At 39.3% G+C, this 15112-nt stretch overlaps 1 protein-coding gene across 5 annotated transcripts in view; it reads left to right on the top strand.

Annotated features, from left to right (window-relative positions):
* UNC80 (unc-80 homolog, NALCN channel complex subunit) overlaps positions 1–15112 on the top strand; it is a 257506-nt gene that overhangs the window by 230518 nt on the left and 11876 nt on the right. For 4 of the 5 annotated variants that reach the window (XM_060193975.1, XM_060193974.1, XM_060193976.1 and 1 more), the window contains 5 exons: positions 2932–3116; positions 4032–4197; positions 7645–7824; positions 12037–12175; positions 14585–14641. In XM_060193975.1, the coding sequence (XP_060049958.1) occupies positions 2932–3116; positions 4032–4197; positions 7645–7824; positions 12037–12175; positions 14585–14641 (727 nt within the window). The remainder of the gene's footprint in view (positions 1–2931; positions 3117–4031; positions 4198–7644; positions 7825–12036; positions 12176–14584; positions 14642–15112) is intronic. The other variant, XM_060193977.1, reaches the window with a different exon arrangement.

Raw genomic sequence — 15112 nt, 5'->3', positions numbered from 1 at the left:
ATATTTTCAATACCTTCTATTATTGTCACACTGAATCTTCAAAACAGCTCTAAGAAGTAAATTTTCAGAGCTCCAGTGGCGCAATCGGTTAGCACACAATACTTATACAGAAGTAAATTTTCATAGAGAGTCAGGCGATAGCGCAGCGGGTTAAGCACATGTGGTGTGAACCACCAGGACTAGCATAAGGATCCCAGTTCGAACCCTGCCTCCCCATCTGTAGGGGAGTCGCTTCACAGGTGGTGAAGCAGGTCTGCAGGTGTCTCTCTCTCCCCCTATCTGTCTTCCCCTCCTCTCTGCATTTCTCTCTGTTCTACCCAACAATGATGACATCAACAACAACAACAATAAAACAACAAGGGCAACAAAAGAAGTAAATTTTCTTCTCATTTTATAAATGAAAAAGGCTAAGGGCCAGAAAAGCTAAGTAGCTTACCTAGAGCCACAGCTACTAAGTGCAAGTGCCAATTTTCATGTCCTAGCTCTCTGTCATCAGAGTTCCTGTTCTTGAGTCCCTTGCTTTGTTGCTTGCATGTTGGACTGATGGAAGTGAGAGTTAAAAACAGAAAGTCAGGGGGCAGGTGATGGGGGTAGATAACATAATGGTTATGCAAAGCGACTCTCATGTTGGAGGCTGGCTTTAAAGTCTCAGCTTCAATCCACAGCCCCCCACCCCCTTGCTGCCATCATAAGCCAGAGCTGAACAGTGCTCTGGTTAAAAAACAAAACAAAACAAATTAAAAAACAGAAAGGCAGGAACCCAAAGACCAGCAGACACTATACTGCTGGGTTCCTGCCTTTCTGTTGTTTTGTTTTTTAACCAGAGCACTGTTCAACTCTGGCTTATGAGTTTTATGATGATGTGGGGGTTCAGGGGGAAGGATTGAACCTGAGACTTTACTTTAGAGCCAGCCTCAGGCATGAGAGTCACTTTGCATAACCATAGTGCAATGTAGTGTCTCCGCAGTGTGGAGTCACCAGGAACTGGGTAAGGAAAGAGAAGAAGAACAGTGTTGCTTTTTGTTCACATGTGATTTTATTTGAGTGAGTGAGATGACTTGAGTGCCTGCTGTGAAAAATGAGATTCTGAAGGAGGAGAAAGGTAATGGAGACTCTGACAACATGTCTTTCACTCGCTTACTTGGCATGGCTCTTGCCTGCCTGGAAACTGTCTCAAACTGGTATATGTGCATGTGACTGTGCAGGGTTTTAAGGAATTGAACCTGTCTGGGTCTTTAAGACCCTATATCGGACTTAAGGTATAATCAAGGCGGCCTAGAGACCCTTGACTGCCCCGTGCAGTATACCTCATGTAGTCTGCCAGTTGTTTTTCTTCCCTTACAATGCCATCTTTTAATCTCCACCTTGAAGTTCATTCTAGTTAAGCCTCTCAGTGGGAGGAGCTGAGGTAGTAGAAGACACTCCCACCATAATCTTTGACATCGTCATATTACTCACTTTAGTCCTGCTACTGTGGGAAAGGTGTTCCTGAAAGAAAAAGAGGATTGTGGCTGGGCGGTAGCGCAGCGGGTTAAGCGCACATAGTGCGAAGTGCAAGGACCAATGTAAGGATCCTGGTTCGAGCCCGCAGCTCCCCACCTGCAGGGGGTTGCTTCACAAGCGGTGAAGCAGGTCTGCAGGTGTCTATCTTTCTCTCCCCTCTCTATCTTCCCCTCCTCTCTCCATTTCTCTCTGTCCTATCCAACAACAACAGCAGCTATGACAGCAATAACAATAACAACTACAACAAGGGCGACAAAATAGGAAAAATAGTTTCCAGGAGCAATGGATTTGCCCCAGCGATAACCCTGGAGGCAAAAAAAGAAAGAAAAAAATAATAAAAGAAGGATTTACCCAACACACTTTCTCTGGAAACAGTTTAGAATGAATTTGTGAAGGGAGTTGGACTGAGAACGAACTTTTTTTGTTTTGCATCACTACTATGAGTGATGATGCCATGACATCAGACCAACTTGTTCATTCAAACACAAAGACCGATCTGGAGAGGGAGAGCCCAATAGCACTAGGGTGGTAGTGGCAACATCTTTTTTTGTTTTGCAGGTTCATGTTGTCAAGCCTCTGTAGTCTACACATGAGAAAAGCCATCCGGTAGTTGTCTTTTCTCCTTGCTTACTTTGTTAAGCACAATCACTTCAAGTTTCTTCCATTTTGTACCAGAGATACAATATCATCTTTTTAAGTGCTGAGTAGTCTTCCACCAAGTATATGTAACTTCTTTATCGAGTCATCTGTCAATAGGCATTTAGGTTGGTTCCACTCCTTAGCTATTACAAACAGTGTAGCTATGAACATAAAGATGCATACATTCCCTCAAATTAATGTTTTCACATCCTCAGGATAAATGCCTAAATGTGGTATTGCAAGTTCATACGATATTTCTGTTTCATCCGCTTAAAGATTCTCTAGACTGCTTTTCCATGGAGTCCAGCCTCCAACTTAAAAAAAAAATTTTTTTTGCTCACTTCTCCAATGTTTTATTTTATATTGTTTATATTCATATTTATTTATGTAAATATTTTTAAATACCCATGTTTTGCTTTGCATGTGAGCGCTGTTAGCATTACCATAAGACAACTATAATGAACTTTTTTTTTTTTATGATGATGGAATTTTTGAGAAGCTAAATCACAGACTGTTTCTGACACATTTCCCTTTCAGTGCTTTGAATCATGTTTCTCCATATTTTCTAATATGCACTTATAGATATTTGTGTTTCATCTCATTCAAGTTAAAATATGTTCACCAGAACACTCTCACTCAGGAGAGCACGTAAGTTTCTCAAACTAGGGGAAAAGTGTAGCAATTCAGAAACTTTTCTAAGACACGCATATCTGTGTAGGCGAGCAGGTGGATGTGGGGAGGGTTCTTCTGAAGCAGGTGATGCGAACTCACTTTTCTCCTGGCATGAAGCACTGAAGGTGATCCTGGTCTGCTTTGAGAGGCAACTCGGAAGCCAGTGGTATTGGCTGAGTCTACAGGTGAAGGAGATGGCCCTGCGGAAAGTAGGAGGCCTGGCCTTGTGGGACTTCCTGGACTTCATCGTGCGAACCCGAATACCTATCTTCGTGCTTTTGCGACCATTCATCCAGTGCAAGGTGTGGTGTGTTTCTCCCCTGGGAAATGACAAGCCCTATGAATGTGTTGCTCTCCCTAAGGCCGAGATCGATTTTAGGATGCATGGTGGCTAGTTATTAGGACCTGTTAGCATGCCTAGTGAGAAAATACCCAAAAATGTATCCCAGAGAGTCAACATTTCATATTAAAAGTACTGCACAGTCAGAGCCCTATTAGCATCTGTAGGATTTGCCCTCTCCCTCTGACCACACACCAGTATCAAACCCTCCCACCCAAAACACTAAAGGTTATGATCTGGAGCAAATTCTGCTTTCTTTAGTGGTATGACTGAGATCTGACTTTAACAGAATATGAAAAATATGGGATGATTAAAATACATTTTTTCCTTTGAGACCCTCATTATTATCTAGTTCTTGATTCTTTCCATGCTTTGATTTTCTGGGGGGGCGGGGGCAGTTATTGTGATGATTAGGGCCAGGGAGATATCACAATAAGTAGTGCTCCTTTCATGCTGGAGGCATCAGTGGTCCCACATTCAATTCCAGGCACCACCATAAACCAGTGTGCTGAGCAGGAGAAAGAGGAGAAGAAGAAGCCTTCCCCCACCCACCCACCCCCGACACCCAAAGATGAAGAGGAGAGAAGGGGCGGGGAAGAAGAAGGGAATGACTGGTAGCTAGCAGAATAGAGAAAGTATTTGATGCTCAAACAGGAGGTCCTGAGTTGAATCCCTGCATCACAATTTGCCAGAGTGATTCCCTCACCCCCATCCCCAGTTCCAGTAAACAATTTTTAAAAGAAACGACAATATGTATTAGGTGCTTTCTAAGAACTTCATACTTATCACTTTATTTAATCCTCACAGTCAGCTGTAGAATAGTTATGATACTTAGATGGGGAAACTGAGCACCTAAGAATCTCTGGCTTCTTTTCAGCTCCTGGCCCAACCCGCAGAGAATCATGAAGAGCTCTCTGCCAGGCAACACATTGCAGACCAGCTGGAGCGGCGCTTCATACCACGGCCTCTGTGTAAGAGCTCCCTCATTGTAGAGTTCAACAGTGAACTAAAAATTCTAAAGGAAGCAGTTCACAGTGGATCAGGTGAGTGTACATGAGGTATTTAGAATTTGCCTTTCATAACCTATGAAGATTTCCTCTGCCCAAATCCCTGCTCTTCTTTTGAAGCTATGTATGGTAAGCTAGCCAGTATACTGGTCCATTTGACCATGCTATCATTGACAACAGCAAAACAGAAATCAAGAGAGTGTCATGAATTTAATCTTACTTTTTTTTTTCAGAACAAGTTTTTTTTTTTTAATTTCTTTATTGGGGAATTAATGTTTTACATTCGACAGTAAATACAATAGTTTCTATATGCATAACATTTGCTAGTTTTCCATATAACAATACAACCCCCACTAGGTCCTTTATCATCCTTTTTGGATCTGTACACACACACACACACACACACACACACACACACACACCAGAGTCTTTTGCTTTGGTGCAGTACACCAATTCCAGTTCAGGTTCTTCAGAACAAGTTTTAATCTCACCCCACCCCAGGGTTATCACTGTGGCTCAGTGCCTGCACTATGAATCCACTGCTCCTGTGGCCATTTTTTTTTTTCAATTTTTTGGATAAGACAGAGAGAAATTGAGAGTGGAGGGGAAGATAGAGAAGGAGAGAGAAAGACATATCAGCAGACCTGCTTAACCGCTTGTGAAGCGTGGCAGGTAGGGAGCCGGGGGCTAGAACCGGGATTCTTGTGTGGGTCCTTGTGCTTAATCTATGTGTGCTTACCCAGTGCGCTGCCCCCCAGACCCCAACAATTCTTAATCTTTACATTGGTAATTAAGCTCTTTCTTGATTATTGAACTGGTAAAAATGTCCTTAAGATATTATCTTCCGTGGTCCGGGAGGTGGCGCAGTGGCTAAGGCATTAGACTCTCAAGCATGAGGTCCTGAGTTCAATTCCCGGCAGCACATGTACCAGAGTGATGTCTGGTTCTTTCTCTCTCTCCTGTCTTTCTCATTAATAAATAAATAAAATCTTAAAAAAAAGATATTATTTTCCTTTTCTTTTTGAAAATGAAAAAGGGAAGGCACATTCACTTAGCATTTGTTTTATTGTAGACTGTTTCATAGCAGTTGTGTCATTCAATCTGCACATGTACCTGGCAGTTGCTTAACTGAAAGTACAGTTGAAAAATGAGAAAAACTCTCTGAGATGCAACAGAATACTGAAAACCAACACACAGATAACAGTGATATAGTGAGGGCACTGCAAACCAGGTCTGGAAGATCAATTACAAAGCCTTTATCTTTTCACAAAGTAGGGAGAGGAGTTGAATTAGAACTGAAAAGTCAGGGGTAGGTGGTGGTACACCTGGTTGGGCACATGTTACAGTGCACAAGGACCCAGGTTTAAGCCCCCAGTTGCCACCTACAGAGGAAAAGCCTTGCAAGTGGAGAAGCAGGGCTATGGGTGTCTCTCTTTCTCTGTCTTACCCTACCTACCCTCTTGGTTTCTGGCTGTCTCTATCCAATAAATATTCAAAAAACATTTTTTAATAGAATTTAAAAGCCAGTAGTTGCTCTTCTTCTTCTTCTTCTTCTTCTTCTTCTTTTTTACATTCGAAAGATTTTTCTTTGGGAATACATTCTTTACCTACTTCATTTATATCAATATATTACTAAGGAAGGAAAATTAATTACTATCTGCCATTAGAGGGCAGCCGGTACCCATAAGTAGATTTTTAATGCAAGCAAGTCTGTATGCATAGGAGGAAGTATTTCTTTTTAAAATATTTATTGCTGATTGCAATGTATTAAAGAAAAAAATCAGGTGGGGGAAACAGCATAATGGTTATACAGATTTTCATGCCTGAAACTCCAAGGTCCTAGGTTCAATTCCTAGCACCACCATAAGCCAGAGTTGGGCAATGCTCTGGTAAAAGAAAAAAAAAATCTTAACAAGTACAATCTTAGGGAAATCACATATTTTACTTTAGGCTGGGGAGATGTCATAGTAGTAGTGCATAAGATTTGCTCTCAAGAGTTCCCAGATTTGATTCCCAGCAGTACACATATCTGGAACTGAGTAGCACTCTGGTTAGAAACAAAACAACAACAACAACAACAAAAAGATTTTGCTTTATAATAAAATAATCTGAGATAGATTTTTCTGAATTATAACTTTCAGAATAGAAGAATTTGAAGATACTTTGATTATGTGTTCTGAATTTGGTTATAAAATTCCTATCAGACTAGTGTTAAGTAAGTTAGAAATTCTGCCAAACTGGAAACTACAGTTTAGGCCAAAATTAGTCTCCATTCTTGGGTGATGCCTTGAAAAATGTAATAATAATAATAAAAACAATGAGGGGCTGGTAAGATAACTTTTCTGAGAGGGTTCCTGCTCCCATTCTGTGAGGGGTCTCTTTAGGTTTTAGTTTCTTTTACTGTGTAGAAGCTTTTGAATGTGATGTAGTCCCATTGATTTGTTTTTGTTTTAGTCTTCCTTGCAATTGGGTTTAAATCATCAAAGATGTCCTTGAGATTTAGGTGGGAACGTGTTCCACCAATGTTTTCCTCTAAGTATTTGATAGTTTCTGGTCTAACATCCAGGTCCTTGATCCATTTGAAGTTGACTTTTGTTTCTGGTGAGAGAAAGTGGTTCAGTTTCATTCTTCTGCATGTTTCAACCCAGTTTTCCCAGCACCATTTATTGAAGAGAGCCTCCTTTCTCCATTTAATACTTTGGGCCCCCTTATCAAAGATTAGATGTCCATATGTGTGGGGGTTTAGTCCTGGGCTTTCAATTCTGTTCCACTGGTCTGTGTGCCTATTTTTGTTCCAGTACCAGGCTGTTTTGATGATGATGGCCTTATAATATAGTTTGAGATCTAAGAGTGTGATGCCTCCATTTCTGTTTCTTTTGCTTGAGATTGTTTTGGTGATTCTAGGTGTTTTCTGGTTCCAGATAAATGATTGTAATTTTTGTTCTATTCTCTTAAATAAGCTTGGTGGAGAGAGGGTTCCTGCTTTGCTATGTATGGAGTCTGGGTTCTAGCCCCTAGTCCATCATATGGAAGAACTTTAGCACTAGGAGAAGCCTCCATGCTATATAGATCTTCCTCTCTGTCTCTCTTTCCTCCATTTCCTTCTTTTTCTTTCTTCTCTCTGTATACACAAATGTATATGTACATACACTTGGCCTGGAGCAGTGAAGCAACAGCAAGAACAAATTTAATTTAACAAGCAGTGAGAGAAAAAAACAAATGTCAAGACACTTGACCTTATTAGAGATGTTACATTCCCAAAAGGAAACTGTTCTAAGTGCATCAGCAGCCATTTTTTTTTCTTTCTTTCTTTAAACATTCTCACTGCCACTTGCCACTTTGTCCTAAAGATCACTTCTCTGGGGCCAACTATGTAACTTTCCCCTTCTAATACATATGTGTAGTCAGGGAAGTGTTTGAAGCAAAACTATGTTTCTTTCAAGATTCTCACCATGGATTTTCCTTTGGTCTCTCAACTCCTAGCCTACCAAGGAAAGACATCCATCAGTACCGTGGGCACCTCTGCCTCTGCTTACCGCCTGAGCCTGGCCACCATGTCCCGCTCCAATACAGGCACCGGCACTGTCTGGGAGCAGGACAGTGAGCCCTCCCAGCAAGCTTCACAAGACACCCTGAGTCGGACTGATGAGGAGGATGAGGAAAGTAGGTCACCCCACAAAACAGGGCTGGCGGTGGGTGTGGTGGGGGGAAGGGGGCAGCTTGACCATGTAAAGGAGGATTGGGAAGAATTTCTATTCAGTTCTGATCCACTGGAAATTTTTCCAGGAGGGATTCAAAATGGAATAGTGACATTCCTACTTCCAGCTCTTCTTATAAATCCTTTGATATACTTTGTCATTTGTAATAAATTCAAGCAAAAATATAAACCTTACGTTTTCTTTGAGCTTATATATTCCACTAACTCTCTTAAATTGATTAGGGTATTTATTCCTTCTTTCTCCTGAATATCTTGCTTAGAGAGTTGACCAACATGTTAGCAGTGACCCCACCAGGCAAAGAAAAGTGAGTGGTGCATACCTAAGGAATGAGAGAGGCCCTGTCAAGCATACCACCTAGACTGTAAACAGCAGTCTGCATTGAGGGAATACAACCTAAGTTTGAGTTGGGTGTCCCCAGTGACTGAGGCAGCCCAGGAGCTTGTAATGTATCTGCTTACAATAGGATAATAGGGAAAAATCCAGCAAGGAACATATTCTATTTGCATACTCTATAAAGGGCTTCAAAAAGCAGAAGGGGAAAGTTTCCTTAAGATACTGCAGTCATTTAATTATTCGTTTAAAATCTCACTGGTTATTTTCCTATTGTGTTTTAAAGATACTCAGATATAATATTTATAGAAAATTGTGTTGTCAATGCTTAAGAATAAAAACAAAATCAAATTTCTTCACTCAGAGCCTCTCCCTACAAAACAACAAAAAGGTTCACTGTGCATTAAATTTAATAGAGGGAATGAGAGTTGAGGTTAAATTTTTAATTAACTAAGATCAATGAAAGTAAGGGTGGGGGTATATCATAATGGTTATGCAAAGAGACTTTCATGCCTGAGGCTCTCAAGTCCCAGGTTCAACCCCCCACACTGTTGTAAGCCAGAGCTGAGCAGTGCTCTGGTAAAAAAAAAAAAAGAAAGAAAGAAAGAAAGAAAGAAAGAAAGAAAGAAAGAAAGAAAGAAAGAAAGGAAGAAAGAAAGAAAGAAAATACTTTAATACCCTAAAACAAGTGGGCATGAAGGAAAATAAATATATGAGACTTAGTTTTAGATGAATTTATAATCATATTTTCTTGTACCCAAGTATAGGCATACTTGCTTCTAAATCACACCAGTTAGATACTCTTAAAATTAGAGTTAGAAAAATGCTTTAAAATCTTGGTTAAGGGAATCGGGCAGTAGCGCAGAGGGTTAAGCGCAGGTGGCGGCGCAAAGCACAAGGACCGGTATAAGGATCCCGGTTCCAGACCCCGGCTCCCCACCTGCAGGGGAGTCACTTCACAGGCAGTGAAGCAGGTCTGCAGGTGTCTGTCTTTCTTTCCCCCTCTCTGTCTTCCCCTCCTCCATTTCTCTCTGTCCTACCCAACAACGACGACATCAATAACAACAACAAAACAACAAGGGCAACAAAAGGGAAAATAAATAACTAGTGCCAAAAAAAAAATCTTGGTTAAGAAAACAAAAGAAGATAAGGATCAGCAGTTTTAATATTTGTTACTTCCCAGCTATAGGTCAGAACATAAAGTAATATCTATGTTTCTCTAGTGTTTACTTTATCCTAGAAATTCTTTAGTGATACCACCTGTCTTTGGTAGAGCTAAATATATTTTTTCCAGAAAAGTTTATGAATAAATAAATGACTTACAGGAAGAAATTACAGAAGTAGAGAAGACAAAAGCAGATGTCATTACCACAAGTAATGTAACACTTTGAAAAATACGCACTGACAAATGATAACTATCCTCTGGAATCAAAACTATCCAATGAAAATAAGGTTGAAAATAAACGGTATAATGTGGGGGTTACTTTGGTATGTACTGATTTAGAGGGGGTAGAGTAAGAAAGTTAGATCAAGGGTCCGGGTGGTAGCGCACCTGGTTGAACACACATGTTACAGTGCAGAAGGAACCAAGTTCAAGCCCCCAGTCCCCACCTGCAGGGGGGAAGCTTTACAAGTGGTGAAACAATGCAGTGTTGCAGGCGTCTCTCTGTCTCTCCCTCTCTATCACCCCTTTCCCTCTCGATTTCTGGATGTCTCTATCCAATAAATAAATAAAGATAATTTAAGAAAAAAGAGAAAATTATTTTTTAAAAATGTAAGTTAGATCATTGATTGCTTTGAGTTAAACTATTTTCCATTCAATCATCTCATCTATATTAAGACCTTTAATATTCCTTGTCTTCTAAGATCTTGTCTATAGTCTTACAGAGATGATGGACTGACATGGCTTATAAAAAAACACTTAGCAAAATGACTGCAAGGTAGCGCATTAATCACCAAATATTCAGGGGGTGTTGAGTGATGTGTGTGCTTGAGTGAATGGAGGGAGCATCAACGGGATCTGGGAAAGTTCTTTGTAGAAAAAGTGCAATCTTGGGAGTCGGGCTGTAGCGTAGCGGGTTAAGCGCAGATGGTGCAAAGCACAAGGACCAGCATAAGGATCCCGGTTCAAACCCCGGCTCCCCACCTGCAGGGGAGTTGCTTCACAGGCAGTGAAGCAGGTCTGCAGGTGTCTATCTTTCTCTCCTCCTCTCTGTCTTCCCCTCCTCCTCCATTTCTCTCTGTCCTATCCAACAACGACAACAACAATAATAACTACAACAATAAAACAACAAGGGCAACAAAAGGGGATAAATAAAATAAAAACAAAAAGAAAAAAAAAAAGAAAAAGTGCAATCTACTCTACCATATTTTTTCAGTTAAAAAAAAAATGTTTGCTTAGTATCTCCTTAGTGAACACCCCTAAAAGGAAATCATTCCATAGCAAGAACTAACTTCTGTTCCGTTACTAAATAATTTCTAGCACTTTTCACATTCATGTTTTTTTGACTCAAGGTAGTTTATTAGAAATCTGATCAACTGGAGTATTTTGAACAGATGATCATGTATGTAACATGACTTTACCAAATCTCTGTAGTATTCTAACGACACATTTACTGTCAACAGTCAACAGCATTAACTTACTCACAATGTGGTTACTTAATCACAAGTACCATACTGAAGTTAACTTTCATATGGATTTGAATACAATGATTTCTCCTTTGAGAGAGAACACTTTTAAGTTTAGGGTAAAATGAGCATTTACTCTAAATTTTATATGCATTTAAATATTTTCCTAAAAGTATATGCAATAAATTTTTCCTAAGCAAGACTGCTTAGGAAATCATTGAATGTACTGAATATAGTTTTTGAACATCAAAGAAAGTACTTCACTCATTCAGTAACAAATCTCTTACTGAACTATTCAGGGAATGTTTTAAAAAAAATTATAGTATAGGGGGTTGGGCGGTAGCGCAGCGGGTTAAGCACATATGGCGCAAAGTGCAGGGACCAGAGTAAGGATCCCAGTTTGAGTCCCCGGGTCCCCACCTGCAGGGAGGTTGCTTCACGGGTGGTGAAGCAGGTCTGCAGGTGTCTGTCTCTCCCCGTCTCTGTCTTCCCCTCCTCGATTTCTCTCTTGTCTTGTCCAACAGCAACAACAGCAATAATAACAATAACAACAACAATGAACAAAATTATAGTATAGCTAATTTATAGGTGTTCTTTGACTTTCACAAATAATCTAGTTGAAAAAGAAATTTACATTTATTTCATGAAAGGTGTTCATGGATGGAGATGTGTGGATATGGGATATTATTATTATTTATTATTATTATCTTTAAAAAAAAATCTCAGTTGGGAGCTGGGTTAAGCGCACATGGCGCAAAGCACAAGGGCAGGAGTAGGGATCCCAGTTCGAGCCCCGGCTCCCCATCTACAGGGTGTCGCTTGGTGAAGCAGGACTGCAGGTGTCTTTCTCTCCTACTCTCTGTCTTCCCCTCCTCTCTCAATTTCTGTCATATCCAATAGCAACAATATCTATGACAACAATAACAACTACAACAAGGGCAATAGGAAATGGAAAAAATAGCCTCCAGGAGCAGTGAATTCATAGTGCAGGCACTGAGCCCCAGTGATAACCTGGAGGGAAAAGAGAAAAAAAAAAATCTTAGTTTTTCATCTGTGCAAAAGGACAAACAATAATTTAACTTTAGAGTCTGCTCTCATGTTGCATTCAAGTCAAAGATGGTACTAAAATGCACATTTGGTTTGGGCTTAGGGCTGGCTAGCATAGATTTTATAGCAGTCCTTTTCTTTGCCCCTTCAGATGACTCTGTAAGCATGCCCAGTGTGGTAAGTGAACAAGAAGCTTACCTCCTGAGTGCCATTGGAAGGAGGCGGTTCTCCAGCCATGTCTCCAGCATGTCTACACCTCAGGCTGAGGTGGGCATGTTACCCAGCCAAAGGTAAAGAGCTATGGATATCTTAAGTTTTGCATCTAGGGGCAATAATAACTCCTATTACTCTAAAAAAGGATAAAGGAGAATCTAATAAACATACGTTTTTAAGTAGAGCATTCAACAAAGGATTTTTCAACTGGGTCAATCAGGTCACAAGTTGATAGTTTTGTTTTAAGCCATGTCAGTCTAAGGTACCCCAATTCCTGATCCAAGCATTGTTTCTCCTTTAAATGTTTCCACAAATAGATACATGGTCTTTCTTTTGGCTGTCATGTGACATTCTCATATTTTTGGATATATCATTAGCTAAATTAATAATGAGTACCTGGCAGGTATATAGGACTAGCTTGATATACTTAGGAGAGTTTAAACTTCCAGTATGCCATCAGTACTTACTTGCAGGTGGTAAAACTTAACCAAACAGAAAAAAAGATCTGTGTTACCATATGTGACCTTGAGCAAATAATTTAATAAGAAGCCATTATTTTTCTCTCTGTGAAATAAAGTCATTGGATAAAATAAGCTTTAATGTAGTTTCTCTATTTTTCAATGAGTACCTCTTTTAAAACATTTTCATGTGCTTTAAAATATACAAAGGATAAGATATAAAATTACCTCAAACAAGAGCCAATTTTCTGAGCCAATAATATTTTCATTTCAGAAACTGAGTTAGCTTAAATAATTTACCTTATATGTGCTTTTAAAAAACTACTTTGCTATTTATTTGTACTATGTATAGATTTAATAAGTTATAATTCACATACGGAAAATAATACAAAGTAGGGTACATTCTAATGATAGAGTTAATTTATGTGCAAACTCAATTACTATGCTTCAGTTCTCTAGCAAATAGTTCATGAATTATTTGTTGAAATAAAATTTGAATAAAATTAAAGTTGAAATAGAATTTGTTAAACCCTAAATTTGGAAAATAACAGTGTAAAATAAGTAAATTGTATACATGTAAGAAAATCATTATTATTTGAATTATTGTGTTATTGAAAAAATTAATATGTGAAAGTTACTTTCATGTAAGAAACTGTTTTATATACCATGTGATAATTTATCTTTGAAAAGGAAATCTAAACAGTAAATAAAATCAGAAACAATAAATAATAGTCTCCTCCACATGATGTAAAGTCAGATAAACAACACAGCTAGAAACTCATTTAAAAATTTTGTTTAATTTCATGAAAATAAAAAAGAATTTAAAAATTAAAAATTGTTTAAACTAGAGGGTTATTTGATTTTAGTTTGGTTTTTTTTTGGGGGGGTGGTCATTTATTTAAACTATCTAAACCATCAATTTCCTTTGTACACATCCATTAAAAGGTTCACTCATTTCTAGGGAGAAAGTTTGTTCTGTTAAGGATAAACCAGAAACTAACATCAGTAATAACAACAATAATAATATGATTAAATCCTTTGGAAAGCTAGTGAGAGCAACAATAGTGATATGTAGTAAGGGTAAGAAACCTCTTTCTGAAGGTAGGGGATATAGTTTCAGTGTAAAATTAGATAAGCCTGGTTTCTTTGGGACAGACACTTCAGTTTCCCAGACGGGTTAATTCCATCCAAGTTGACAAGTACTTACTGAGTGTCTCATGGATTGGATACTTAGCTCAATGCTAGGCACTGAAGGAAAGCGATAAAGGCAAATACAGTTTCTATTCATAACTCACTAGATCAGCTGCACCAAATCAATGAACTATTTCGTTATTCTTTCACTAACCTGACAGGTTTCTCCTTCGGGTATTTACAATTCAGTCACTAGAGGATGAGATGAAGAAATAAATAAAAGTTCCATGTGAACTTTCCAGACTTATCTTTCTTCAGTTTGTTTACTTGCATTTTCACTGCAAAATTAGCAGGAGAGGTTGGGTTCTTTGTTTTTCTTAATGGCATCCTTTCCAAAAGCATGGTTGTGGCAGTTCATGGTAAGTGGCTCCTGTGTCATGATATCACAACCCATAAGGGGGAAAAAAAAAGTGTTCTGGTCAATGAGGCATCTTGTATGTAACAGGTTTAAAATAATAGCCACTCAGTTGAATGATTACAAAAGGAATGGTAGTTCCATCTTCTACAGATTTGTTGTGCAATGCATTTCAGAGCTCACGGGTCCATTCAGAGCTCATTTTAAACCCCAGCTCTTTACCAATGTGTAGATCACTCCTCTGAGAGTCCTATCCATTCAAAGTCCTTCTTCCCCCATTGCCTTGAGTCCTATGTCTCGACAAACCCAGCACAAGGTGAAATGGTTGACTGTCTCCTTTTCCCTCCTTGTTCTGTTAAATTTATTTATTTTTGGTTCTTGGAAGCAGAAAATTGCATGCCTTTTTTTTTTTTTTTTTCTCTTTCTTCTATTTGTTTGCATTTTCTTTCCCTAAATGCTTCATCTCCCTACCCCTCCTGCAGTGAACCTAATGTCCTCGATGACTCCCAGGGCCTGGCCGCTGAGGGCAGCCTCTCTAGGTACAGTGTCAACGCTACCTGTCTATTGGTGTCTGTGCTGGGAACCCAGATGTTCCCTGTCTCCTCTGTCTCTCTGTCTCCCTGTCTCCTCTTACCCCGTTTGATATCTATTTCCATTCTTACCCTTTGTTGCTCATGAACACACGAGCCTGGAAGTCAAAGGTGTAGCCTCTTTCATTTTCAGTTTGAGTTTAATCACCAAGAATCTAAAAAGCTAACTTCTTAAAATGTGAGGTTACTTTATGGACTTGCCCCCATGGCTATCTCAAACATTTTATATGCCAACTGTTAAATTTCTCCTATGTAATCAGTCCCTCCCACACTCAGTAATCCTGAAGAATTGGTTTTTTAGAAGCATTTTTACTATGCTATAATAAGAGAAGCAATGCCAGTACAATTCACATAATTCCCTCCCCTTGATTCATGCTCTGGGGCAGGCAGGCTATTATAGCATCTTGTTCAGACAACATT

The sequence above is a fragment of the Erinaceus europaeus genome, chromosome 7 (assembly GCF_950295315.1).
Source record: "Erinaceus europaeus chromosome 7, mEriEur2.1, whole genome shotgun sequence".
Lineage (NCBI taxonomy): Eukaryota > Metazoa > Chordata > Mammalia > Eulipotyphla > Erinaceidae > Erinaceus > Erinaceus europaeus.
The sequence above is the reverse complement of the archived record's forward strand: the minus strand, read 5'-3'. Positions and strand labels throughout refer to the sequence as shown.